The sequence below is a fragment of the Schistocerca americana genome, chromosome 7 (assembly GCF_021461395.2).
Source record: "Schistocerca americana isolate TAMUIC-IGC-003095 chromosome 7, iqSchAmer2.1, whole genome shotgun sequence".
Taxonomy (NCBI): domain Eukaryota; kingdom Metazoa; phylum Arthropoda; class Insecta; order Orthoptera; family Acrididae; genus Schistocerca; species Schistocerca americana.
This window is the reverse complement of record NC_060125.1, coordinates 355,123,481-355,150,288: the sequence shown is the minus strand read 5'-3', so window position 1 is coordinate 355,150,288 and position 26,808 is coordinate 355,123,481. Positions and strand designations below refer to the sequence as shown.

At 42.7% G+C, this 26,808-nt stretch overlaps 1 protein-coding gene and 1 pseudogene across 1 annotated transcript in view; one reads left to right on the top strand and one right to left on the bottom strand.

Moving 5' to 3' along the window:
• Positions 1-26,808, bottom strand: part of LOC124622546 (nose resistant to fluoxetine protein 6-like) — a 381,634-nt gene that overhangs the window by 133,604 nt on the left and 221,222 nt on the right. Inside the window, exon 6 of the mRNA XM_047148283.1 lies at positions 18,219-18,304. Coding sequence (XP_047004239.1) covers positions 18,219-18,304 — 86 coding nt within the window. The remainder of the gene's footprint in view (positions 1-18,218; positions 18,305-26,808) is intronic.
• On the top strand, positions 5,191-5,308 carry LOC124623532 (annotated as a pseudogene).

The following is a 26,808-nucleotide window of genomic DNA, read 5'->3' as shown; positions in this document are numbered from 1 at the left end:
CTTTTTTATTCGAATAGGACATATTGACCTTTAGCCACAGGAAACACTAAGGGTAATTTGGAAGTGGAATGAAGAGTTCTCCACCCGTTACAAGTGTAGCAGTGATGACCGATGATACACAAGAATCTAAACAACATATTTATCGAACTTATGCCAGAAATCGATTAAACAAAAATCTTTAACCAGTGTCTCCAAGATATTGTCCCGTACTTCCTGTGTAATACAGTCATATGCTTTGCACTGAGTTCGTATTAATTTCGGATGGTTAATATTGATCTAATCTGGAAGTTCGTTAATATTGTACGAATTTCTGAGATTAATATCATAGGTATTTCCATTACGTTGGTCATCACGTACTGGCGTTGGTATTCCACAATTACATAAATCACCGTGACGTACAACTTTGTCTTCAATTTCAGTAAGAGTCTTATTAAGTATATCGTGTGCATAATTAATAAAATCAGCTAACTAACTTCACAGAGGAAATCCTCTCCCATACAGCAATTGGTTGAGACGGATAACAAAAGATTGAGATGATGGCGAATAAATTTTCCATTTTTCATGGCGTCTGTGAAACTGCCGCCTGTGCCAGAGTATAATCGAAATCATCATCATTCTCCAGGCGATTTAATGCACTACAAGTTGCTTGGAACGCTGGATAAGCATCGCCATCAACAGTCTTCAGTCTTTTAAATGAGGTAGGTCTATGAACGTGATGTAAAAGAATACGTAAAAGGAAACATTCACTTTCATTTAGATAAACTGTATAAACTGTGCCAAGAGCCGGTACAACAGATTCTTCGTAAACTCGTCTTTTGAACAGAGATCGGAAAAAGCTGAAAGAATGGTTTGTCGCACAATTTGTTTCCTCGACAAAACAGATTTTCTAGATGAACTGCTAAGAGTATCACAGTAGATAATCGGTGATAAATCGTTTTTTAAAGATACCACGTTGCTTCACAGGAACATATATAATGGCCATTGGTATAATCGGTTAGCTCATCTGTATCATTTTATACGTGCATTAAAACTTCTTAGTGAAAGTGGATTGTATGGAACGTTCCACTTGTTATCTACACTCCTGGAAATTGAAAAAAGAACACATTGACACCGGTGTGTCAGACCCACCATACTTGCTCCGGACACTGCGAGAGGGCTGTACAAGCAATGATCACACGCAAGGCACAGCGGACACACTAGGAACCGCGGTGTTGGCCGTCGAATGGCGGTAGCTGCGCAGCATTTGTGCACCGGAGCCGTCAGTGTCAGCCAGTTTGCCGTGGTATACGGAGCTCCATCGCAGTCTTTAACACTGGTAGCATGCCGCGACAGCGTTTACGTGAACCGTATGTGCAGTTGACGGACTTTGAGCGAGGGCGTATAGTGGGCATGCGGGAGGCCGGGTGGACGTACCGCCGAATTGCTCAACACGTGGGGCGTGAGGTCTCCACAGTACATCGATGTTGTCGCCAGTGGTCGGCGGAAGGTGCACGTGCCCGTCGAGCTGGGACCGGACCGCAGCGACGCACGGATGCACGCCAAGACCGTAGGATCCTACGCAGTGCCGTAGGGGACCGCACCGCCACTTCCCAGCAAATTAGCGACACTGTTGCTCCTGGGGTATCGGCGAGGACCATTCGCAACCGTCTCCATGAAGCTGGGCTACGGTCCCGCACACCGTTAGGCCGTCTTCCGCTCACGCCCCAACATCGTGCAGCCCGCCTCCAGTGGTGTCGCGACAGGCGTGAATGGAGGGACGAATGGAGACGTGTCGTCTTCAGCGATGAGAGTCGCTTCTGCCTTGGTGCCAATGATGGTCGTATGCGTGTTTGGCGCCGTGCAGGTGAGCGCCACAATCAGGACTGCATACGACCGAGGCACACAGGGCCAAAACCCGGCATCATGGTGTGGGGAGCAATCTCCTACACTGGCCGTACACCACTGGTGATCGTCGAGGGGACACTGAATAGTGCACGGTACATCCAAACCGTCATCGAACCCATCGGTCTACCATTCCTAGACCGGCAAGGGAACTTGCTGTTCCAACAGGACAATGCACGTCCGCATGTATCCCGTGCCACCCAACGTGCTCTAGAAGGTGTAAGTCAACTACCCTGGCCAGCAAGATCTCCGGATATGTCCCCCATTGAGCATGTTTGGGACTGGATGAAGCGTCGTCTCACGCGGTCTGCACGTCCAGCACGAACGCTGGTCCAACCGAGGCGCCAGGTGGAAATGGCATGGCAAGCCGTTCCACAGGACTACATCCAGCATCTCTACGATCGTCTCCATGGGAGAATAGCAGCCTGCATTGCTGCGAAAGGTGGATATACACTGTACTAGTGCCGACATTGTGCATGCTCTGTTGCCTGTGTCTATGTGCCTGTGGTTCTGTCAGTGTGATCATGTGATGTATCTGACCCCAGGAATGTGTCAATAAAGTTTCCCCTTCCTGGGACAATGAATTCACGGTGTTCTTATTTCAATTTCCAGGAGTGTATATCCATTACAACCCCACGTACTTTTAAAGTAGTAGCAGGCCTGCATCCTCAGGACTACCCCGATGATAGATTGGATATTCATCGCCACCGGTCTGTATCTCTGGTATAAACGAGCGAGGATACTTTCGGAAATGGAAACTTGTGGTAAGGACTATGGGACCAAACTGCTGAGGTCATCGGTCCTTAGGCTTACGCACTACTTGATCTAACTTAAACTAACTTACTCTAAGGACAACACACACACATCCATGCCCGAGGAAGGACTAGAACCTCCGACGGGGGCAGCCGCACAAATCGTGACAAGATGCCTCAGACTGCACGGCTACCCCGCGCTGCAACACGTTTTACTTCACATCATTATCCACGCTATGTGAAGATGCATTGAGATCGCCGCAAGGACCATGAACCGTATTTTTAAAAGTCAATCTCCAACAATAAAAAATGAGCCTCGTGTGTGGAAGTTCAGCGGAACTGGCAGGATCGATTTCATCTGGCTGAACTTTCGGATCCAACCATATTAGTAAATGAGCCCGTGACAATCCTCGCTTTCACCACTGTAGACTAGATGTATAGCAACTGTCTTTACTGAATATTTGCTGTTCAGTTGTTTGTCCTTCAAATTTACTACGTTTCCAATGAAAAACTCGAGGCGTGGTTTCAAGTCTGACGATTTTTGTTGTTTAAATAGTTCGTTTTCAGTTTATTGCCTCTCAGGGATGAATGTGAAAGAAAAAAAACTGGTGTCTTATGTTTTTTCGTGTATGTGTAATGCTGAACCAGTAAAATAAGATGGTAGTATAATACGTTGGCCAATATTGGCAGGTTCGATATTGGCATCTTGGTTAATTGTATATTACAGATGCATATATTCATCAGCTCGTAACTGGATTTGATTCTGTCGAATGTAATTTAATGTTCCTGTAATCAAGTTGGCCGTCATGTCAATACAATACTGACTGAGAAGATTCTTAACGTAATGCAGACAGTTCACATTATTTATTGTAATTATAAGCCTACAAGCATAAAACTGCATGTAATATACGGTTTTATTTTTGCGATTGTTAGATAATACCCATTTTCTCCTCTTGGTAACGCAAGAGGATGTTATGGAGGATCGTATGAAACATGAAGCTCTGATACTTCAGTCATTTGATTATCTCAACAGCGTAGAACACTATCTTCTGTTCTTCATCTTTATCTACCAATAGTACAGCAACTTTGTTTATAAATAGAGCGTTATAACGACATTTGTGGTGTTTTGCAGGTACCAGATCAGATAGGATATTTATTTCTTTTTTATATTTTGAGTCACTAGATAAAATCTTTCGAGTTGAAATGGGCGATTTCCTTCCTCATCGTTACCTTATCCTACGTTGTCATCTATCTTCAATGACATTATCGCCGAAAGAGCGTTTCATCGTAACCACTGTTCCTTTTGTCAAGTGTTAAGAAGAGTGCTGATATCTCTGTCGAAATCATTGCGATGTATTTTCCAAATCTGTGAATTCTAGGCAAATAAGGAATTCGCTGTCAGTGATCCGTTCAGTAATTTCGTTTGCGAATTGCAAACGATGACGTGTGCTATTCACTCCTTATGCCTCTTTTTTCCTGTAGCTGATTTAAATCCAATGTTTTTCCCCGTATATAAAGAACTACGTACTTTCAAATATAGTAATCAAATACTGCGACGTTTTATTACACAGGGTGAATATTAATAAACCGACTCTGACCACGTGCTGCGCATTTCTTGTGAGTTGCAGGCTGTGAGACTGCCGCAGCGTACTTTAATCAGCAGAGTGGTCCGGTATTCATGTCGAGAACAAGCCGAGATCGTGTTCATGTAAGGCCTAGTAGATGGAAACGATCGAGAGGCAGCACGGCGATAGCAGAACAAGGATCTTCATAGACACCAACCACATCAAACAACATTTCGAGTCGTTTTTGGGCGTTTGTGTGATCGTGGGTCCTTTCAAACAGACGAACGTGCAGCGAGGCGGCGGACTGTGCGTGCACCAGATTTGGAGGACGGGCTTCACAAGATATTGAGACTAACCCCAGTACAGTATAACCTCCACGCAAGTGGCCCGCCAACATGATAAAGAATGATTATGAGTGCGGCAGTCTATGAAGCGACATGGGAACGCATGCCTTGCTTCCCATGGAGGCCGTTTTGAACGTCTGGTTCAAATGGTTCAAATGGCTCTGAGCACTATGGGACTCAACTGCTGAGGTCATTAGTCCCCTAGAACTTAGAACTAGTTAAACCGAACTAACCTAAGGACATCACAAACATCCATGCCCGAGGCTGGATTCGAACCTGCGACCGTAGCGGTCTTGCGGTTCCAGACTGCAGCGCCTTTAACCGCACGGCCACTTCGGCCGGCTTTGAACGTCTGCTGTGACGTGGATGCAATGTACTGTTTTCAGGGACGATTTGTTGTCGTTACATGCACACCGTCCATTTCCGGACACATATTCATAGGACATTTTTTCCTCCATTTCCAGCCAGGAATCCCTCTCTGCAGTTTGTCTTTTTTGTTAATGTTCACCCTGTGTAGCCTTTAATGCTATTAGTGTTAACTCTATCTTAGGATCCGTCTAATGAAAACTAGCAAATATGTTCTTTTGTCCTGTTGTGTTCTTCACTCTGATGACTGGTTTCATATAACTCTGCACCCTAGTCTATCTTGGCAACGGCCTTGCCGCAGTGGCTACACCGGTTCCCGTGAGATCACCGAAGTTAAGCGCTGTCGGGCGTGGTCGGCATTTGGATGGGTGACCATCCAGGCCGCCATGAGCTGTAGCCATTTTTCGGGGTGCACTCAGCCTCGTGATGCCATTTGAGGAGCTACTCGACCGAATCGTAGCGGCTTCGGTCAAGAATACCATCATAACGACTGGGAGAGTGGTCTGCTGACCCCATGCCCCTCCTATCCACACCCTCCGCTGAGGATGTCACGGCGGTCGGATGGTCCCGGTAGGCCACTCGTGGCCTCAAGACGGAGTGCTTTTTGTACGCTAGTCTATCCTGTGCAAAGCTCTTTATCTACTGCAACCTATGCTCATCTGAAATTGCGTACTGTATTCGAGCCTTGGTCTCTCCATAGAAAAACTGAAGAAAACCCCAGAGCGTTATGGAATACCAGTAAGATTCAATACCGATTTGCGGTTGAGTCAGCCCCTCTTCTAACTATAATGTACCGTTTTTGCTTGAAGAAAAAACCTTTCCCAGTAGTCCCAATGGTTGGAAGAAAGCACAGATGATACCGGTATGCAAGAAGGGTAACCAAAGTGATCTGCTAAATTACAGTCTCATATTCGTGACATTCATTTATTGTAGAATATTATAGAATATTCTGAGCTCAAACATAATGAGGTATCTCGAACAGAATGACCTTTTACATACCGACGAGCACACATTTAGGACCCATCGATCATGTGTAACCCAACTTACACTTTTCTCACGTGACATACTGATAGCCATGGATCAAGGCAATCAAGTAGCTGCAGTATTTCTTGATTTCCGGAAAGCATTTGACTCACTATCATACCAGCGCTTGTTATCAAAAGAACGAGCACATGCGATGTCAAGTGAAATGTGTGACTGAAGATTCATTGGTACGGAGGACGCAGCAAGTGGTATTGCACGGAGAGTCATCGATAGATGTAGCGGTAACTTCGCGTAGTAGCAGTAGTTATTAGTAGTAGTAGTAGTAGCTTTATTCATCCGTGAATCTCTTTTTACAAGGTTGTAGGACATGTCAAAGCATTTACAAGTTTAAACCAATTTAAAATAAGCTAATTCGTATACACATAAATTTACAGACTTCTAGTTAGACAATCATTAGATTTACTACTGGTGTACAATACTTTTTTACAAATTACTTTGTAAATAATGTAATGCCACACTGTTCACTCCTATCTTACTATCAGTCACTGCGCACCATCCATCTATAATGACTCAGATGTGGAACTCAGAAAGAGGAAGAGGTGTTAGTGTTGTGCCATGCACAGCTTGGGGGTAAGTATTTATAGAAAAGGAAAAAAGAAGGAGAAAAACATAGTGTAAAAGTGTTATGTGGAATGTTGGAAGTTTTATAATCATTATTATTAATTATTTGTATAACATTTTTTTTACCAAACCCCTACTCTGCTTTATTCAGGTAATCCTTCATTGTATAAAATGTATTGCATAACAGGTGCTTTTAAGCTGCCTTTTTAAATAAGTGTTTTTTTACAATTTCGTTAATCTCTTTTGGTAATTTATAATACAGTTTTATTCTTTAGGAGAAAATGCTGTTTTGAGTTTTATGTTTATTTTTTCTTCGTAAATGTAAGTTGAGTCTAGCTCTTGTTTCATGGTCATGGACTGAGCTGTTTGTGCAGTAATTACCATTGTTATTTTTGATGTGCACAGCTGACTGGTAAATGTATTCACATGGTGCAGTTAAAATCCCCAGCTTTTTGAACAGCTCTTTACAATGAGCTCAGCTACTATTTTTGGTTATTATTTTTATGTCTCTTTTCTGGAGTTTTAAAATTGTGTTCATATTTTGTGCTTGTGTTCCCCAAAACAGAATGCCATAGCTAAGAATTCAATGGACATATGAATAGTATGTATCTAAAAGACACTGCATGTTACACACTGATGACAGGATTCTAAGGGCATAACATGCTGATGACATTCTGTTTGCAGGTACCTTTGTGTCTTCATACCACTTTCACTGAGATTCAATATTCATTCCTAGAAATTTTGCATTTGTTACACAGCCTATAGAGGTGCCATCTATATTTAATTTAACATCGTCATTTTCCCTCTTCAAACTGAAATTCATAGAATTAGTTTTCTTTATGTTCAATGTCACTTTATTGCTCACTGACCAATTGTTAACTTCCTTGAGAGTTTCATTTGCTTTCTCTGAGAAGAGTTCTCTTGTTTTCTGAGTGACTGTAATATTGCTGTCATGAGCAAAGAGAATTTTTCACCATGAGTAACACTACTGGGAAAGTCATTGATAAATATCAGGAATATTATTGGTCCTAATATGCTACCTTGCAGAACCCCTATATTAACGTATTTTGGTTCTGATAAGTGTTTTACTAAATGTTTGGATCTATTTGAAGTATGTGTTATCTCTACTCTTTGTACCCTATCTGCTAGATATGATCGAAACCAGTCATTAGCTGCTCCTCTTATTCCTAATGCTTCTAATTTATTTAATAGAATCTTTTGGTAAACTGTATCAAAGGCCTCAGATAGATCGAAAAATATGCCTGTGATACACTCATCTTTATAAAGAGCATCAAGTACAACTTTTGTGAATTCTACTATGGCTGACTCCATATTTTTGCCACTTCAGAAACCAAACTGTGATTTGCTTAAAAGATTGTATTTATTCAGATAAGTCATTAATCTGACTTTCATAATTGCTTCTATTATTTTTGAGAAAGGTGACAGTAGGGAAATGGGCCAGTAATTTTCTATGTCTTCTGCATCTCCTCTCTTAAGAAAGGGTACAACTCTTGCCTTTTTTAACTTCTCTGGAAATGTTCCTGATGTGAAGGATCCATTTCTTACATTTGTTAGGGGGCCTTGTATAATATGTATGCATTGCTTTAATACACACATTCGTATTTCATCTAAGCCTACTGACTTTTTATTCTTTAGTTTCAGAACAGTTTTATTGACTTCATTCTCTGTGTTTGGAAGTAATATCATTGTATTTAGTGCAACATTATTTACAGGTGTTATATATGTTTTGGGGAATTTTTGACGTAACTTCTCTGCAATACTTGAAAAATGCTCATTTACATTGTTTGCTTTGTGCTGTGGATCATTTATTACTTTATCCCTCTCCCTTAGCAGTATGTTTTTCTGCATTTGTTTGCCTCTCTCCATTTTCTTTTTTATAACATCCCAGACTCTTTGCTTTTATTCTGTGCATATTATTCTGTCATTAAGTGACTTTTTTGCAGCAATCAGCACCTTCCTATAGATCTTTTCGCCTCTATGCTAGAAATTTAAGAATTCTGGATCATTGCGACTCTTTTTCATGGAACTGAGGTATTTAAGTGTTTGGGAGGACTTCTTAATACCTGCTGTTATCCATCTGTTTTAAGTGATGTTGATACAGACATGCCTGCTTTTGGAAATGCCTTTTCAAAGTTCAATTTAAACAATGTGGAGAATGTAAGGAATTTCTGATTCACATTGGTTTCCTTGTAAACTTCCTCCCAGCTCTGTTTTGCTAGCTCTTTAAAAAACAAAATATTTTGATTTCTGATAGATGTTGTTTGTAGGCTTGTAGTTTAGGGAATGATTTGATGCCTGATTTTACTCTTGTTATTCGACAGAGATGGTCTGCTGGTCCAAGATCTTTTACAGCTACATCACATTTTTCCCTGTCCATATTTGTGGCCACATTGTCAATTGCTGATGAAGTCATTGTAGTAACCCTTGTTGCATTATTGACCAACAGGGACATGCCAAAACTATGAAGGATATTTATGAGGGTGCTGCTGGATTCACTTACGATATTAGTGTTGACGTTAATGTACCCACAGAGAATTATGCTGACCTTTGCACTTGAGACTTTATCTAGAACTGCTGTTAATTTATTGTAAAAAGTGTCCACACTACCACTGGGAGATTTACACACACACAAAATGATTAATTTCTTGGTGATATCAAGCCCCATTAATTCAATAGTTGATATTTCAAAGTGTTTGTCTTCACTTACTCTACTGAGGTCATGTCTTGATTTGAACTGTGTTCCTTCTCTGATATAAATGAATGATCCTCCACTCCTTGAAGCAGTTCTGCAGTAAGGGTTTGCCATTCCATATAATGATAATACTACATGATAGATTTCTCTGTCTCTACACCAGTGCCAAGGAAACTTGAATAGAATTTTTTTTTGTTTGTGTCTCAAAATTTCGGGTTATATCGCGATTATCCGGACTTCAGATAACACAAAGTTTTTCAAGAATAAGTTTGGCATGAACGGACACTACAGAAAATATACGAAACAAAGAAAATTTAAATTTGACACCATTTCCTCTTAAATAAGTTCTTTCAGCTCGCGAAGAAAATACCTGCGATCTTACTTGGCGTCCATCTTGTCTCCAGGAAGTGTGATGGGTATCCTGCTGTTCATGTTGTGTATTAACGACCTTGCGGACAATATTACTGGTAACCCCAGACTTTTTGCAGATGATGCGGTTAACTACAATGAAATGCGGTATTAAAGAAACTGCACAAGTATTCTGTGAGATCTTGAAAAGATTTCGAAGTAGTACTATGATTATTAACTTCCTTGAAATGTTCAGAAAAGTAAAATTTTGCATTTCGCGAAACGAAAGGTCGTAGTGGGCCAAACTATACTCGAATCGGTACGCTGCCGGAGAAGTCCGGAATCTTGTGCGTTCTTTCGTGCTTTGGATGTTGTAGCGTCCGCGTCACATGCTGATACACGATGTCGTGGAGTTATTGGCTGTCCGAAAGTTGGTAAATATTTTATTACAAGTATGCCTATTCCTGTGTTTTACAAGAAACTGAGGATTTTTTTAATGTTCTACAAGAATTTGATGAGTGAGAGCTTTAACGTGTTTTAATTGAGAATTGTGCTACTACCAATAGGATACCGCACATGCACTCTTATGTCAGAAAGGAAGAGTGCTGGGCTTTTTTATGTGATTATTTGTGGAGATTGTTTGATGGTATTAATGTTCACATATGTCGTTCTCCTCAAAACTCTCTTGCTTATGTATGTAAAGGAGATGTGAATTGTTTATTTAACTTGTCAGTTAGTAGCTTCGGTTTTATAGTGCAATTGTATTACTACTGTAGATTGCACAAGGAGTTTCGTGTTACTGACCCCTTTGTAATTAATAATTATAACCGTGTTAGAATTATTAAAGATTATCATAGCGAGTTTTGGGAAAACACTGTTAAATTTCATAACTTATAGTTGTTGAACGAGATATGGAGTGGGTGGCCTGGGAAACATATTGATTAGAGGTGTGGAGGCTTGGCTCATGGATTTACTAGTTTTCTGTATTTGTATGAATGGCCAAGTATTGGGAATTCTACGTTAATAGAGGAACTGATGAATTTTGATCTGAATTATAATTCCATATTCATGCCAACCTCGCCTGTGTTTGCGTTCGAGGGTCTGAAACATTTTCGTAAATCATTGTGTTTGAAGAATTATGTTGGGAGAGATGGAAAATGTTCTCGCGGTACTGGCATGCAAATTCCAGCCTTCGTCATCGACAAGTAGTAGCCAGCACGGATGTATGATCCAGCTGCACGTCTATTCGCCCGTAAACATCTCAGCATACGTCGTTCGCCCCTGTCGTCCACAGTTGCCGCGCCGCCGGTTTTGGATAGCGCCATTGTGCCTTGCACGGTATACTTCTACCACGGCCACACGCGGACATTTTACAGACTTGGCCGATTCTGGGAATATCCAGACGCTCCATTTAACGCATTCTTAAAAGTGACCTCCATATGTATCCATACAAGATAACCTGTGCACAGAAGCTCACTGAAGAACACAAACACCAGAGACTACTGTTTGCTCAATGGGCGGAGGATAAGGAAGAAACTCTCAACAACGTTTGGTTTTCAGACGAGGCGCATTTTCATTTAGACGGTGTGGTTAACAAACAAAATGTACGCTTTTGGGCCACTGAAAACCCACAAGTGCTTCATGAACGACAACATTATGCTCCGAGGATTACAGCGTGGGCAGCAATTTCCAGTCACGGACTTACTGGATCCTTTTTCCTTGAAGAAACTGTGAACAGCGAGCGTTATTTGAGCATGCTTCGCAATAGCTTCATTTCACAGCTTCTTGCTACTGCCTTGCCCTTCAACACGAAGTGGTTCATGCAAGATGGAGCAAGGCCACATATTGCAAACACCGTGTTGGAGCTTTTACACGAGCATTTCGACATGCGGATCATTTAGCTCAGGTTTCCAGGTCGCTTCAATAGTCCAGACCTCAATCCATGTGACTTTTTTCTTTGGGGGTACCTAAAGGAAAAAGTTTTCCCGAAACGTCCACGTTATTTAATGGAGCTCAGAAGACTTATTCTTCAAGCTTGCAGTGAAATTACGGAAGACATGTGCCGTAGGGCAATCACTAACTTCAGTGTTCGTTTGAAGGAAGTTAGGAAACGATATGGTGGACATATTGAGCATGTGCTGAGGTAGAACAAATCTCCACTCTCTAAGTCTACAAATGTTGGAAATATGCTTGCTTTTCTTTGACCTATCTTTTAAGATAAGTCGTGGGGTTAGTAGTACTTCTAACGTTCCAGTATTTCTCCGGAACAAAAATGGTCCTTTCCACGGTCGGCCTCTACCTTCCATTCTTCTGTAAATAATTCGCATCAGCGTTTTGCAACCACGACTTATTAAACTGATAGTATGCGTGATTCTAACTTATCATCTCCTGCCCTTTCTGGAATTACAATATTTTTTGACGTATGAGTGTACTGCATGCGACTCATATCTTGCTCACCAGTAGGATTAATTTTCTCGTTGCTGACCTTCTGAGGATCTCAGTAATTTCGAGTGCATGTCGTCTTCTCCAGCTGCTTGTTTCGACTTAGGTTACTCAGTGCCCTGTCACTTTTTCTCGCACTATCATATCGATCCCCTCATCTTAATTTTTCCTCTTCCTCTTGTATAATGTTGTCTTCAAGTGCATTTCCCTTATATAGCTCTTCCGCATAGTCCTTTCAACTTTCAGTTTTCCCTTCTCTGGTTATTTCCGGCTTTATATCTACGCTCTTGACATTTACGCAGATGTTTGTCTTTACATCAAATATCTCTTTAGTTTCTATGTGGGCTACACCTATCTTTGGCCTAGTCATACATGCTTCTAGAACTTTGCATTTCTCCTCTACCCGTTCCTGCTTCGTCAATTCAGTTTTTAGGCTTCATTTGCCGTATTTTTATTTTATTCTCTTTTCCTTATAAATTATGGACTTATTTTAAATGACCTTTCCCACGTCCTATAGGACCTCCTCGCTATTGGTATACGGAATGAACAGTGCATCTATCCAAAGCTAAGAAACAAGTGATAGTCAATATTTATAGGTTCTAGATAAATTTGTCGCAAATGGTATAGAAGTAATCCACTTATTTGGAAAAGTCCCCTCTTTCCAAACTACCATCTCATGTCAATTCAGAAGAAGTGTAAACTACGCATATGACGTAAATAAAGAGAGATGCAATCAATCTGGATTATTGGAGCGTGATGTGCAAAATGAAGGTAAAAAGCTGTTATTTTGTCCATTGTCAGAGTGTAATGTATCTAGTTACAAGATTTGTTTTACTAAAATTGTCTATATTTCACTCCCTTTGGCAAATACATACATAATTTCCGTACAATTGATCAGTGCGGAGCTCATCTCCAAAAATTTCTAGAGCGTCATGAAACAAAATTACATAATAAATAATTTAAAATAGCTGATGTTCCCTTCATAGATCCTAAGTGAAATGATCCTCAAGGAAGCGGATTAAGTCAATGATCTGAAACTTTTCTTCACTTTTCACAGAAAGTGTGACACAATACTATTATAATAAAAACAGTTTACACCACATAAAATAGATTACTTTAAGAAACGGTGACTGGTTTCAGTAAACGTTTTATCATCCTCAGACCGTTATACATTCTGTAAATAAAAGTTATTAGATGACGCATGCAGAGAAACACAACAGTAAAAACCTAAAAATATAAGTTAAAGGAGAGATACCCTTGCTGACCGCTGTAGCTGGTGGCACGAAGTGCTGGCTGCTCTAGACTGGCGGGAACTTTTTCTGCTGCATGACGTGCACTTGGCGTCGCATAAACAGCGAGAGCACCGCCCAGCATCTCCATTGGCCGTCAAATACGAACGAAATCGTTAAAAATACAATTGTAATACGAAATACCGGTAAGCATAGTATGATCATCAATGAGTGTAATTTTATCGACAATGGCTTATTATTCATATTTTATCGTCGTTGGTACTATTGCTATCGTATCTAATGTACTTATTATATCTTTTGTAAATAATGCTGATTACGTTCCGAGTGAAAAATTGTAAGCCACGTATTTGACCGGAAATCGGAACATACACTATCTGATCAAAAGTATCCGGACACCTGGCTGACAATGCCATACAAGTTAGTGACGACCTCCATCGGTAATGGTGGAATTCAGTACGGTGTTGGCCCTCCCTTAGCCTTGATGACAGCTTCCACTCTCGCAGGTGAACGTTCCATCAGGTGCCGCAAGGTTTCTTGGTTAATGGCGGCCCATTCTTCACAGAATCCTGCACTGAGGAGAGGTATCTATGTCGGTCTGTGAGGCCTGGCACGAAGTCAGCGTTCCAAAACATCCCAAAGGTGTTCTATAGGATTCAGGTCAGGACTCTGTGCAGGCCATTCCATTACAGGAATGTTATTATCATGTAACCACTAAGCCACAGGCCGTGCATTATGAACAGGTGTTTGATCGTGTTGAGAGATGCAATTGCCATCCCCGAATATCTCTTCAACAGTGAAAAGCAAGAAGTTCCTTAAAAGATCATTGTAGGCCTGTCTGTGATAGTGCCACGCAAAACAACAAGGGGTGCAAATCCTCTCAACGAAAAACACGACCACACCATAACACTTCCGCCTCCGAATTTTACTGTTGGCACTACACTTGCGTGCAGATGATGTTCACTGGGCATTCGAAATACCCACACCCTGCCATCGGATCGCCACATTGTGTACCGTGATTCGTCACTCCACACGAGCGTTTTTCCTCTTTTCAGTCGTCCAATGTTTATGCTCCTTACACAAAGCGAGGCATCGTTTGGCAATTACCGGCGAGACGTGTGGCTTATGAGCAGCGGCTCGGCCATGAAACCAAGTTTTCTCACCTCCCGCCTGTCATGGTACCTGCAGTGGATCCTGATGCGGTTTGGAATTCCTGTGTGATGGTCTGGATAGATGTCTGCCTATTACACATTACGACGCTCTTCAACTGTCTGCGGTCTCTGTCAGTCCACAGACGAGGTCAGCCTGTACACTTTTGTGCTGTACGTGTTACTTCACGTTTCCACTTCCCTATCGCATAGGAAACAATGGACCTAGGGATGTTTAGGAGTGTGGAAATCTCGCGTACAGACGTATGACACAAATGACACCCAATCACCTGACTACCTTCGAAGTCCGTGAGTCCCGTGGAGCGAGCCATTCTGCTCTGTCACGATGTTTAAAGACTACTGAGGTCGCTAATATGGAGTACTTGGCAGTAGGTAGCAGCACAATGCACCTAATATGAAACAAATATTTTTTTCTCGGTGTCCGGACTTTTGATCACATAGTGTATCAATCTCTATAATGGTGCTGTGCTTACTGAAGGCATCATTGTAAGTAATCTTTGCACAATATACACTGAAGAGCCAAAGAAACTGATACACCTGCCTAATATTGCGTAGGGCCCACGTGAGTACCGAGCGAGGTGGCTCAGTGGTAGCACGCTGGACTCGCATTCGGGAGGACGACGGTTCAATTCCGCGTCCGGCCATCCTGATTTAGGTTTTCCGTGATTTCCCTAAATCGCTCCAGGCAAATGCTGGGATGGTTCCTTTGAAAGGGCACGGCCGACTTCCTTCCCCATCCTTCCCTAGTCCGATGAGACCGATGACCTCGCAGTTTGGTCTCTTCCCCCAAACAATCCAATCCAATCCCACGTGAGTACGCAGAAGTGCCGCAATGTGACGTGGCATTGACTCGACTAATATATGAAGTAGTGCTGCAGGGAACTGGCACCATGAATACCTGGAGATCTCTTCTGAACAGCACGTTGCAAGGAATTCCACTTACGCTCAATAATGTTAATGTCTGGGGAGTTTGGTGGCCAGCGGACGTGTTTAAACTCAGAAGAGTGTTCCTGGAGCCACTCTCTAGCAATTCTGGACGTGCGGGGTGTCGCATTGTCCTCTTGGAATTGCCAAAGCCGTCAGAATGCACAATGAACATGAATGGATGCAGGTGTTCATACAGGATGCTTATATCTGTGTCACCTGTCACAGTCGTATTTAGGCGTACCAGGACTCCTACATCACTCCAGCTGCACATGCCCTACGCCATTACAGAGCCTCCACCAGCTTCAACAGTCCCCTGCTGATATGCAGGGTCCATTGATCCATGAGGTTGACTTCATACTCGTACACGTCCACCCGCTCGATATAATTTGAATCGAGACTCATCCGACTACGCAACGTGTTTCCCGTCATCAAGCTTCCAATGTCGGTGTTGACGGGACCAGGCGAGGCGGACAGCTTTGTTTCGTGCAGCCATGAATGGTACACGAGAGAGGCTTCGGATCCGAAAGCCCATATTGATGATGTTTTGTTGAATGGTTCGCACGCTGACACTTGTTGATGGCCCAGCACTGAAATCTGCAGCAATCTGCGGAAGGGTTGGACTTCTGTCGCGCTGAACGATTCTCTTCAGTCATCGTTGTTCCCGTTCTTGCAGGATCTTTTTCCGGCCGCAGCTATGTCGGAGATTTGATGTTTTACCTGGTTCCTGATTTTCTCGGTACACTCGTGAAATGGTCGTACGGGAAAATGTCCATTTCATCGCTGCCTCGGAGTTACTGTATGCCATCGCTCGTCCACCGACTATGGCACCACTTTCAAACTCATTAAAATCTTGATAGCCTGCCACTGTAACAACAGTAACCGAACTAACAACTGCACCAGACACTTGTCGTCTTATATAATCGTTGCTGACCGCAGCGCCTTATTTTGCCTGTTCGCATAGCTATGTATTGGAATATGCTTGCTTATACCAGTTTCTTTGGCGCTTCAGTGTATGTCACGCTCAATTCCCACAGAGGGCTCTTCAGGTCTAGTTCGAATGTTAATGGTTTATGCTTCTTTTGCACGTTCTTTTACTGTAAATTATGTATACCTATTTTCGTGTTTACATGACTATTGTCGTGATCCAAATATTTCATACAGCAGTTGTATTTTTAGGGATTTTATTCGTATTTGACGACCAGTGGCCCAGTCCCGTAATGCCGGTGGGCGGAGCTACCGCTATTTATGCGACGGCAACTGCGACGGCAAATGCGACGGCAGCTGCTTCTCACGCCAGCCTAGAGCAGTTGGCGCTCTCTGTCACCAGCTCCTGCAGACAGGAGGGGTACCGTTTCTTTTACTTTTGTTGTAGTTACATACGTTTTTACTGTTGTGTTTATCTCCGTGTGTCCTCTAATAACTTTCGTGTTACTCCATTTACAGCGCATGTAACTGCCTGAGTGTAATCAGACGTTGATCGAAACCTGTCACCGTATTTTACAATAAAATATTTTATGAGACCTGGACAGTTTTTATCATATTGTTAGTAGTATTTTTTGACCGCTGACATTACCTAAACCCATGTTTCAAAAAGTATCACATAAACTAAGTACATAAGATAATACTTCGTATTGTGACAGTTCATCATTAAATAGAGGACACACATTACTGCAGACCAGTCTACTGCACTGAATATGCAGAGAAGCTAGATTTTACGTATCCCTGATGTTATTTGATACTATTAATAACATACATAATAATTAATTGTACTAACACATTCTTCAAAACAGGAGACGAGGATGACCATTAATAAATCCTTTATAATATTCTGAAATTGTTCTTTAGTAGATAAACTTACTATGATTGCTGACACATTATGGAAAATGTGTGTTATGGACAACTTCCTTGATTAACAATTTGTGACTTCAAGTATTTACGTAAACTATTCTCATTTATATTGTTGTTTCAATGAACTGAGCGGTTGAATTGAAAACGACGAGTATTATTTATGACCAATTCCCTTATAATTGGGAAGTAGTAGTTAGTATGGACAACTTCCTTGATTAACAATTTGTGACTTCAAGTATTTACGTAAACTATTCTCATTTATATTGTTGTTTCAATGAACTGAGCGGTTGAATTGAAAACGACGAGTATTATTTATGACCAATTCCCTTATAATTGGGAAGTAGTAGTTAGTATAGCCAGTAGTTAGTATAGCCTGTGCAGACCTCTACAGAACGGACATGAATTCGCGTAACTCTAAAATTTTTCCTTCACTTACTGAGTTACAATGAAAAGTTATCTCGTGTGATATTATGGAATTGAAGTACATGATATATTCCACCCTCGTCTATATCATCTATGTCTCACAACATCTGTATTCATATTGCAAATAAAGATTGGTTTAGGCAATTCATCAAATCTATCCTATGCTGTCTTACGAGAAGCAAAGTTAACTCTTACCACTATCTTCAAGAGCCGCATTCAAGTGCTTTTCTTATCCCTCTCAGTTCCAATATATTTTACGAGATCGGATCTATCCTATTATCGCTGACGAATTTCTTTCTTTGGATAGCCGCGAGGGATTAGCCGAGCGGTCTAAGGCGCTGCAGTCATGGACTGTGCGGCTGGTCCCGGCGGAGGTTCGAGTCCTCCCTCGGGCATGGGTGTGTGTGTTTGTCCTTAGGATAATTTAGGTCTAGTAGTGTGTAAGCTTAGGGACTGATGACCTTAGCAGTTAAGTCCGATAAGATTTCACACACATTTCTTTGGATAGCTTTACTAATATCAAACCAGTAGTAAGCGTCTAAATTACTTTGTGTGCTGTTTAGAACAAACAAACAAATTTAAAACTACCTCTCTGTAGTCCAACTGTATCAGCCACGGCCACGTCAAAAATTGTTGAAATGGTGACGACCACACACACCAGAAGCATTATGGACCTGAAACAGAAGGAAATTTCATTGTCGGACCATAGCTATCAATGTCTATGTTATGCAAGAGAATATTCTATAACATAGCTCATCGTACCGTCTTTACCAGCTTCTTTTCTGTTTCTAGAAACCACTGACAGTGATAGTGTTATAAGGGAAAAATATCGTATACACGCGAAGCTGGATACAATATTGAAATTTTAAAATCAGTTTCTACGGTATCTATTTAGTCTCGCGGGATATGGTATTTCTTCTAAGTGTTCCCTAAGCATTCCCCCTCCACCCCCTCTCTCACTGACTCTCCCTCTCTTTCTCTCTCCTCTCTCTTTCTCCCACTCGTACGCGCATGGATGCGCGTGTGTGTCTGTGTGTGTTTGTGTGTGTGTGGGGGGGGGGGGAGGGGAGGAGACACATATATATATATATATATATATATATATATATATATATATATATATATATATATATATATATATAGGGTGTTACAAAAAGGTACGGCCAAACTTTCAGGAAACATTCCTCACACACAAAGGAAGAAAATATGTTATGTGGACATGTGTCCGGAAACGCTTACTTTCCATGTTATAGATCATTTTATTACTTCTCATCAAATCACATTAATCATGAAATGGAAACACACAGCAACAGTACGTACCAGCGTGACTTCAAACACTTTGTTACAGGAAATGTTCAAAATGTCCTCCGTTACCGAGGATACATGAATCCAGCCTCCGTCGCATGGAATCTCTGATGCGCTGATGCAGCCCTGGAGAATGGCGTATTGTATCACAGCTGTCCACAATACGAGCACGAAGAGTCTCTACATTTGGTACCGGGGCTGCGTAGACAAGAGCTTTCAAATGCCCCCATAAATGAAAGTCAAGAGGGTTGAGGTCAGGAGAGCGTAGAGGCCATGGAATTGGTCCGCCTCTACCAATCCATCGGTCACCGAATCTGTTGTTGAGAAGCGTACGAACACTTCGACTGAAATGTGCAGGAGCTCCATCGTGCATGAACCATATGCTGTGTCGTACTTGTAAAGGCACATGTTCTAGCAGCACAGATAGAGTATTCCGTATGAAATCATGATAACGTGCTCCATTGAGCGTAGGCGTAGGTGGAAGAACATGGGGCCCAATCAAGACATCACCAACAATGCCTGCCCATACGTTCGCTGAAAATCTGTGTTGATGACGTGATTGCACAACTGCGTGCGGATTCTCGTCAGCCCACACATGTTGATTGGAAAAATTTACAATTTGGTCACGTTGGAATGAAGCCTCATTCGTAAAGAGAACATTTGTACTGAAATGAGAATTGACACATTGTTGGATGAACCATTCGCAGAAGTGTACCCGTGGAGGCCAATCAGCTGCTGATAGTGCCTGCACACGCTGTACATGGTACGGAAACAACTCGTTCTCCCGTAGCACTCTCCATACAGTGCCGTGGTCAACGTCACCTTGTACAGCAGCAACTTCTCTGACGCTGACATTAGGGTTATCGTCAACTGCACGAAGAATTGCCTCGTCCATTGCAGGTGTCCTCGTCGTTCTAGGTCTTCCCCAGTCGCGAGTCATAGACTGGAATGTTCCGTGCTCCCTAAGACGCCGATCAATTGCTTCGAACGTCTTCAAGTCGGGACACCTTCGTTCTGGAAATCTGTCTCGATACAAACGTACCGCGCCACGGCTATTGCCCCGTGCTAATCCATACATCAAATGGGCATCTGCCAACTCCGCATTTGTAAACATTGCACTGACTGGAAAACCACGTTCGTGATGAACACTAACCTGTTGATGCTACGTACTGATGTGCTTGATGCTAGTACTGTAGAGCAATGAGTCGCATGTCAACAGAAGCACCGAAGTCAACATTACCTTCCTTCAATTGGGCCAACTGGCGGTGAATCGAGGAAGTACAGTACATACTGAGGAAACTAAAATGAGCTCCAACATGGAAATTAAGCGTTTCCGGACACATGTCCACATAACATCGTTTCTTTATTTGTGTGTTTCCTGAAAGTTTGGTCGTACCTTTTTGTAACACTTTATATATATATATATATATATATATATATATATATATATATATATATATATATATCTTGAGAGAGAGAGAGAGAGAGAGAGAGAGAGAGAGAGGGGGGGGGGATGGAGAGAGAGAGATAACACTTTAAAATTTACTGTACGATTTTTTAACTTGTTTTTTGAATTTTTCATAATTCCAGATTTTGCTCCACCCAATCCATGTAATTCGGATTGGACAGCATTATGGAGAACACCTATCAAGTACAATAACTACCTTGCACGTAAGTCCTTGTGGAGGTTAAGGAATCAGTGGCTGAGAACACATGTGACAACATGTTCCATGAATAGAGCATTAACATCCAAGATTCACCAAAAAACTGTCCTTTAAAAAGGAACACAAACAGAGGATATTATTAGTCTAGTTAATCGGCCATAGAACCCTACTACTATGCAACGTATCAATTCTCTTTGGAGGGAAAATGACTAAATCATAGGAGTTTCGGAATTTATTTCTCTTCGATTTCACCCATTATTGACCGGCCGAAGTGGCCGTGCGGTTAAAGGCGCTGCAGTCTGGAACCGCATGACCGCTACGGTCGCAGGTTCGAATCCTGCCTCGGGCATGGATGTTTGTGATGTCCTTAGGTTAGTTAGGTTTAACTAGTTCTAAGTTCTAGGGGACTAATGACCTCAGCAGTTGAGTCCCATAGTGCTCAGAGCCATTTGAACCATCACCCATTATTTTCGAATACAGTTTTCCGCACATAGGGACTGATTGCCTGAAGTAGGTTAATGGAATTTCCAGTCAGGTGACCTTAATGTGTAGGTTCAAGCATCCAATTATAAATTTTTTCTTACTTCGTGCACAAAGGCAGATTTTTTTTCATAGACGGCTGTTTTAAGACAATCATAACTTTTTCAGTGTAGTTGACTGGAGAAGTTAAAACCCAGAACTGGCACGTAGTTTGCCTCTCCAGAATGGCTTTCAAGGACTACTAAATTCACAAGGGAAGGGTTTCACCTCTAACTGCTACAACCAAATGAAAATGAATTTAAAATACGGGAAATGTGTATTTTACCACGCTGGTAGGTTATTTATCTCTGCAACTCTGTATCTGTCTACAGTGGATCTTCGAATGTCTCACCAACAATGATGTTACCTTGAAATACTGCCCCCAAAGACTTCCAAATTATGCCTATCATGTATATTTTTGTAGAAAGAATAATCTCTGTGCCAAAACAGCATGTTAATATTGTACGCTTGCAAACTGACAAGCTAGAGGTGATCGACATTTCATCATCCTTTTCAACCCTTGTTATCTACATCCAAGTTTCTGCACCAGATACAGAGCTATGCCAACATTTACGTCATCAAAAGCGTCTGGACACGTTCTAGTCGACATTACTACGGGGTGTGCCCCACCTTTGCCTTTATGACGACTTGAACTCTGCTGGGGGCACTTTCAATATGGTGTCTGAATGTCTGTGGAGGAATGACAGTCCATTCTTCCTCAAGGGCCGACATAAGAGGAGGTAGTGATGTAGTGATGTTGTAATTTGGAGACTGGAACGAAGTAGGCGTTCTAGTTGACTCCAAAGGAGTTCCTTTCGATTTAGTCGAGACTCTGGACAGGCAAGTTCATTTCAGAAATGTTATAGTCCACAAACCACCCTTAAGACAGAAGCACTGTCATGCCTATACAAACAGCTGTTGTCTGCAAGCTTTTCCTCTACTGCACGCAGTAAACGTGCTGTAAAATTGTTCATACTTACATAACATCAAATATTAGGGAATTTATTTGTATTAATTTAATAACAATGTTCCGAAACATATTAGAAAACGCAAAGGTGAAAAAAAACCTGAGTGCCATGAGATACTAACCTTCTACTCAACACTTCGTTAATATGCTTCCCTGCCAACCACGCTACGCTGAAGTTGTGCAGCATGTGGCCTTGTAAACTACTGGCCATTAAAATTGCTACACCATGAAGATGACGTGCTACAGAAACGAAATTTAACCGACAGGAAGAAGATGCTGTGATATGCAAATGATTAGCTTTTCAGAGCATACACACAAGGTTGGCGCCGTTGGCGACACCTACAACGTGCTGACATGAGGAAAGTTTCCAACCGATTCCTCATACACAGACAGCAGTTAACCGGCGTTGCCTGGTGAAACGTCGTTGTGATGCCTCTTGTAAGGATGGGAAGTGCGTACCGTCACGTTTCCGACTTTGATAAAGGTCGGATTGTAGCCTATCGCGATTGCGATTTATCGTATCGCGACATTGCTGCTCGCGTTGGTTGAGATCCGATGACTGTTAGCAGAATATGGAATCGGTGGGTTCAGGTGGGTAATACGGAACGCCGTGCTGGATCCCAACGGCCTCGTATCATTAGCAGTCGAGATGACAGGCATCTTATCGGCATGGATGTAGCGGATCGTGCGGCCACGTCTCGATCTCTGAGTCAACAGATGGGGACGTTTGCAAGACTACAACCATCTGCACGAACAGTTCGACGACGTTTGCAGCAGCATGGACTATCAGCTCGGAGACCATGGCTGCGGCTACCCTTGACGTTGCATCAGAGACAGGAGCGCCTGCGATGGTGTAGTCAACGACGAACCTAGGTGCACGAATTTCAAAACGTCAAATTTTCTGATGAATCCAGGTTCTGTTTACAGCATCATGATGGCCGCATCCTTGTTTGGCGACATCGCGGTGAACGCACATTGGAAGCGTGTATTCGTCATCGCCTTACTAGCATATGACCCGGCGTGATGGTATGGGGTGCCATTGGTTACACATCTCGGTCACCTCTTGTTCGCATTGACGGCACTTTGAACAGTGGACGTTACATTTCAGATGCGTTACGACCCGTGGCTCTACCCTTCGTTCGATCCCCGTCAAACCCTACATTTCAGAAGGATAATGCACGACCGCATGTTGAAGATCCTGTACGGGCCTTTCTGGATACAGAAAATGTTCGACTGCTCTCCTGGCCAGCACATTCTCCAGATCTCTCACCAATTGAAAATGTCTGGTCAATGGTGGCCGAGCAACTAGCTCGTCACAATATGCCACTCACTTCTCTTGATGAACTGTGGTATAGTGTTGAAGCTGCATGGGCAGCTGTACCTGTACACGCCATCCAAGCTATGTTATTACGGCCAGAGGTGGTTGTTCTGGGTATTGATTTCTCAGGATCTATGGAACCAAATTGCATGAAAATGTAATCACATGTCAGTTCTAGTATAATATATTTGTCCAATGAATACCCATTTATCATCTGCATTTCTTCTTGGTGTAGCGATTTTAAAGGCCAGTAGTGTTGAGAGGTGGCATGAGCCCCCTCTCATGTTTCTATCTTACGATTTTCCTCTCTAATTGCATGCGGTGAAAAGTTGCTATTCCTTCACACACGGACTTCCCACACAGCATCTCTCGTCACCCGGGTGGTCCGGTGACATGCGGGCTCTGCTGATCTTGGAAGGGTAAGCCGACAGGTGTGAGGGAGTCAAGTGAATGCTTTCCAGATTGTAGAATAGCGGTGGAGACATGCCCGCAGGGTCCTGAAGTAGCGGCAGGGCTAGAGGTTCCGTTATTTCGCAGAAACTTAGCGAAAACACTTTCTGGCGGGCTACCAGCGAGGCTTGGGAATGACTTGCGTACCCAAGCAGTTTTGGCGGGCAAATTCCCGCGCTTTCTGCAAAATCGTAACAGTGATTGGCTTGCTCAGCGCATAGATCCGTAACGTAGCAAAATCGGCGCAGAAATTGGCGCCAAGAATCTCCATTGATGGAATGGTAGTGCTCCGGCAATAGAGTGGAATTTTCCGCCGGTTTTCGAGTTGCTGATTGGAACGGTTAACCACGGCCACTGTCGTGGGGGCGGGAATGTTCTATGTTCGGTTTCTACGGGTGCTCTTGTGGGGAGTCGGCTCTCGCCTTTCGGTCGGAGTAGGTTACGAGACTGAGCTCTCGCTGCTCTGGTCAGCCTGCCTTACGTTGGCTGTCTAATATACTTTTATTTAATTGTAACTGTTTGACGAAGTTGCTGAAGTTTCGACTTCAACGCAACTTTACGAGTGCAGTTGGCAATTGAGCGTTCTGCGTACAAGAGGCCTATGTTGTCTGTCTTGAGCAGTTTTGGCTAAAGTTGACTGTATCGGAGTTACTGTGTGACTTTGCTTGTTAAAATCAATCACTGTACCGTCAGTGATTATGTGGCGAGCCTTCTTCGTCTCCCTCAGAGGCGCATTTGTATTGCTAGGATGTCTTTAGTCTGGAACAACCAGGCCAGGATAATATGTTTCGGACTATACTCGCGACATTATCAGCACCACGACGGGACGTCGAACCAACCAGCCATCGCCTCCGGTATGCCAGATCGTTTCCGTGCATTTAAGAAGACAGCTTGGTAATGTACGTCTGCAGCACCAGCAAAGCAGGCAATTTTGCTAGGTGATAATCCGAGCTCAGCAGAGCGCGCCTGTTTGTCTTTTCTAACTTTGATCTGTCTTGGGTATTCATTGTCTGAGTTCTCACTAATGTAGCAGCAATTAATGCTGGGTTGGCTGTGTGTCTCTCTTAAGACTTGAGTTGCAAGGAATTGGCTCCACATACCACTTCGTCATAAATGTCACAGCCGGCCACGGTGGTCTCGCGGTTCTAGGCGCTCAGTCCGGAACCGCGCGACTGCTACGCTCGCAGGTTCGAATCCTGCCTCGGGCATGGATGTGTGTGATGTCCTTAGATTAGTTAGGTTTAGGTAGTTCTCAGTTCTAGTCCCATAGTGCTCAGAGCCATAAATGTCACAATCTAGTTTAGGGACAACTTCACCTTCACAGCATTTATTTGAGTATCCAATTTGAGCCAATTTGATGTATTGTAAATGTTTCATGTGTTTTTGTTTATTATTTTGAGTTATGTCCGCCCCAGTAGCTGAGTGGTCAGCGTGACGGATTGCCGTCCTCTGGGCCCGGGTTCGATTCCCGGCTGGGTCGGAGATTTTCTCCGCTCAGGGACTGGGTGTTGTGTTGTGTTCATCATCATTTCATCCCCATCCGGCGTGCAGGTCGCCCAATGTGGCGCCGAATGTAATAAGACCTGCGATATGGCGGCCGGACCTGCCCCGCGAGGGGCCTCCCGGCCAATGACGCCAAACGCTCATTTCCATTTTGAGTTATAATAAATCATATTGTTATTTTGGAAAGAACTTTCATTCTGTTAATCGGTAGAGCAACCCTATCATTTCTCACTACGTTAATGAAACCTTCCTTTATTTAACTTATTTATCAAATGGCTCTGAGCACTATGGGACTCAACTTATGAGGTCATTAGTCCCCTAGAACTTAGAACTAGTTAAACCTAACTAACCTAAGGACATCACAAACATCCATGCCCGAGGCAGGATTCGAACCTGCGACCGTAGCGGTCTTGCGGTTCCAGACTGCAGCGCCTTTATCCGCACGGCCACTTCGGCCGGCTTATTTATCAAATGAAATTATTGCACGTGCCAAACTCTTTTCTACTCCACTTGCAGGGTCGATTACAGTCAGTTCGCGTTTGTTTTTAATCCATGTGCAACAGCAAAAGTCGGAGTTAGAATAGGGGGGGCTTAGAGCATCATTTACATATGTAGATTCTAGAAGAATTTAGTATTAAATACACTGCTAGCCCCGGCACCTCGCATTGTATTTCATATTATGTTCTTCGGAAGACTTTAATCGCCGATATGTTGTTAACTGACATTTAATTATAACAAATATTACCAAGAATCACATGTTTTGAAGCCTCTTCAATGTGCTGTAGCCTTAAAAGGGCATACTTTTATAACAGGCGAGTTACAAAGCAAAAATAACTACAAGTAAGAACGAAAATTCTTTAACCACCAATATGACGTTTACTCTCATTTTTTTGCAACAAATCGTACCGTAACGTCGCGTTCTCGAGAGATTCAATGTGTTGATGCTTAGAAACAGCATATATCCATAGCTTGTGATTTATAGTAAAAAACCCACAAAATATGGACCTTAGGTGAACATGACAAATGCAATATGGCGTCTTCTTCTACTTCAAACATGGAGAGCGTCCTTGCTTCTTATTGGTTCTGCTTTACTTGGGACGTTTTCGAAATGTCGCAGAACTTATTCCGTGTTTCATGTTTCCTCACCGTGAAATAGCAGGAAGAGACGCCACAAAGCGCAGAGCGCGCCACGTCAGCGTTAGCAAATTGTCCCGTGTGACTACGGCACGTGGACGAGGAGCTGGAGACGTCACAGCGTGGAATTCCGCATTCCGCTACACTGCCGAGCGTGAAATGAAGAATCTGGTGTGTCAGACTTTTGCCTCGTGGAGAGAAGCGTGGCCAGTAAGATGTGACGTCTTTTTACGTCACAAGCACAACTTACGAGCCGCCATATTATACTGAGTTAAACCACTGTCTGTTATCACAGAGTTTATGGTATGAATATAAGGT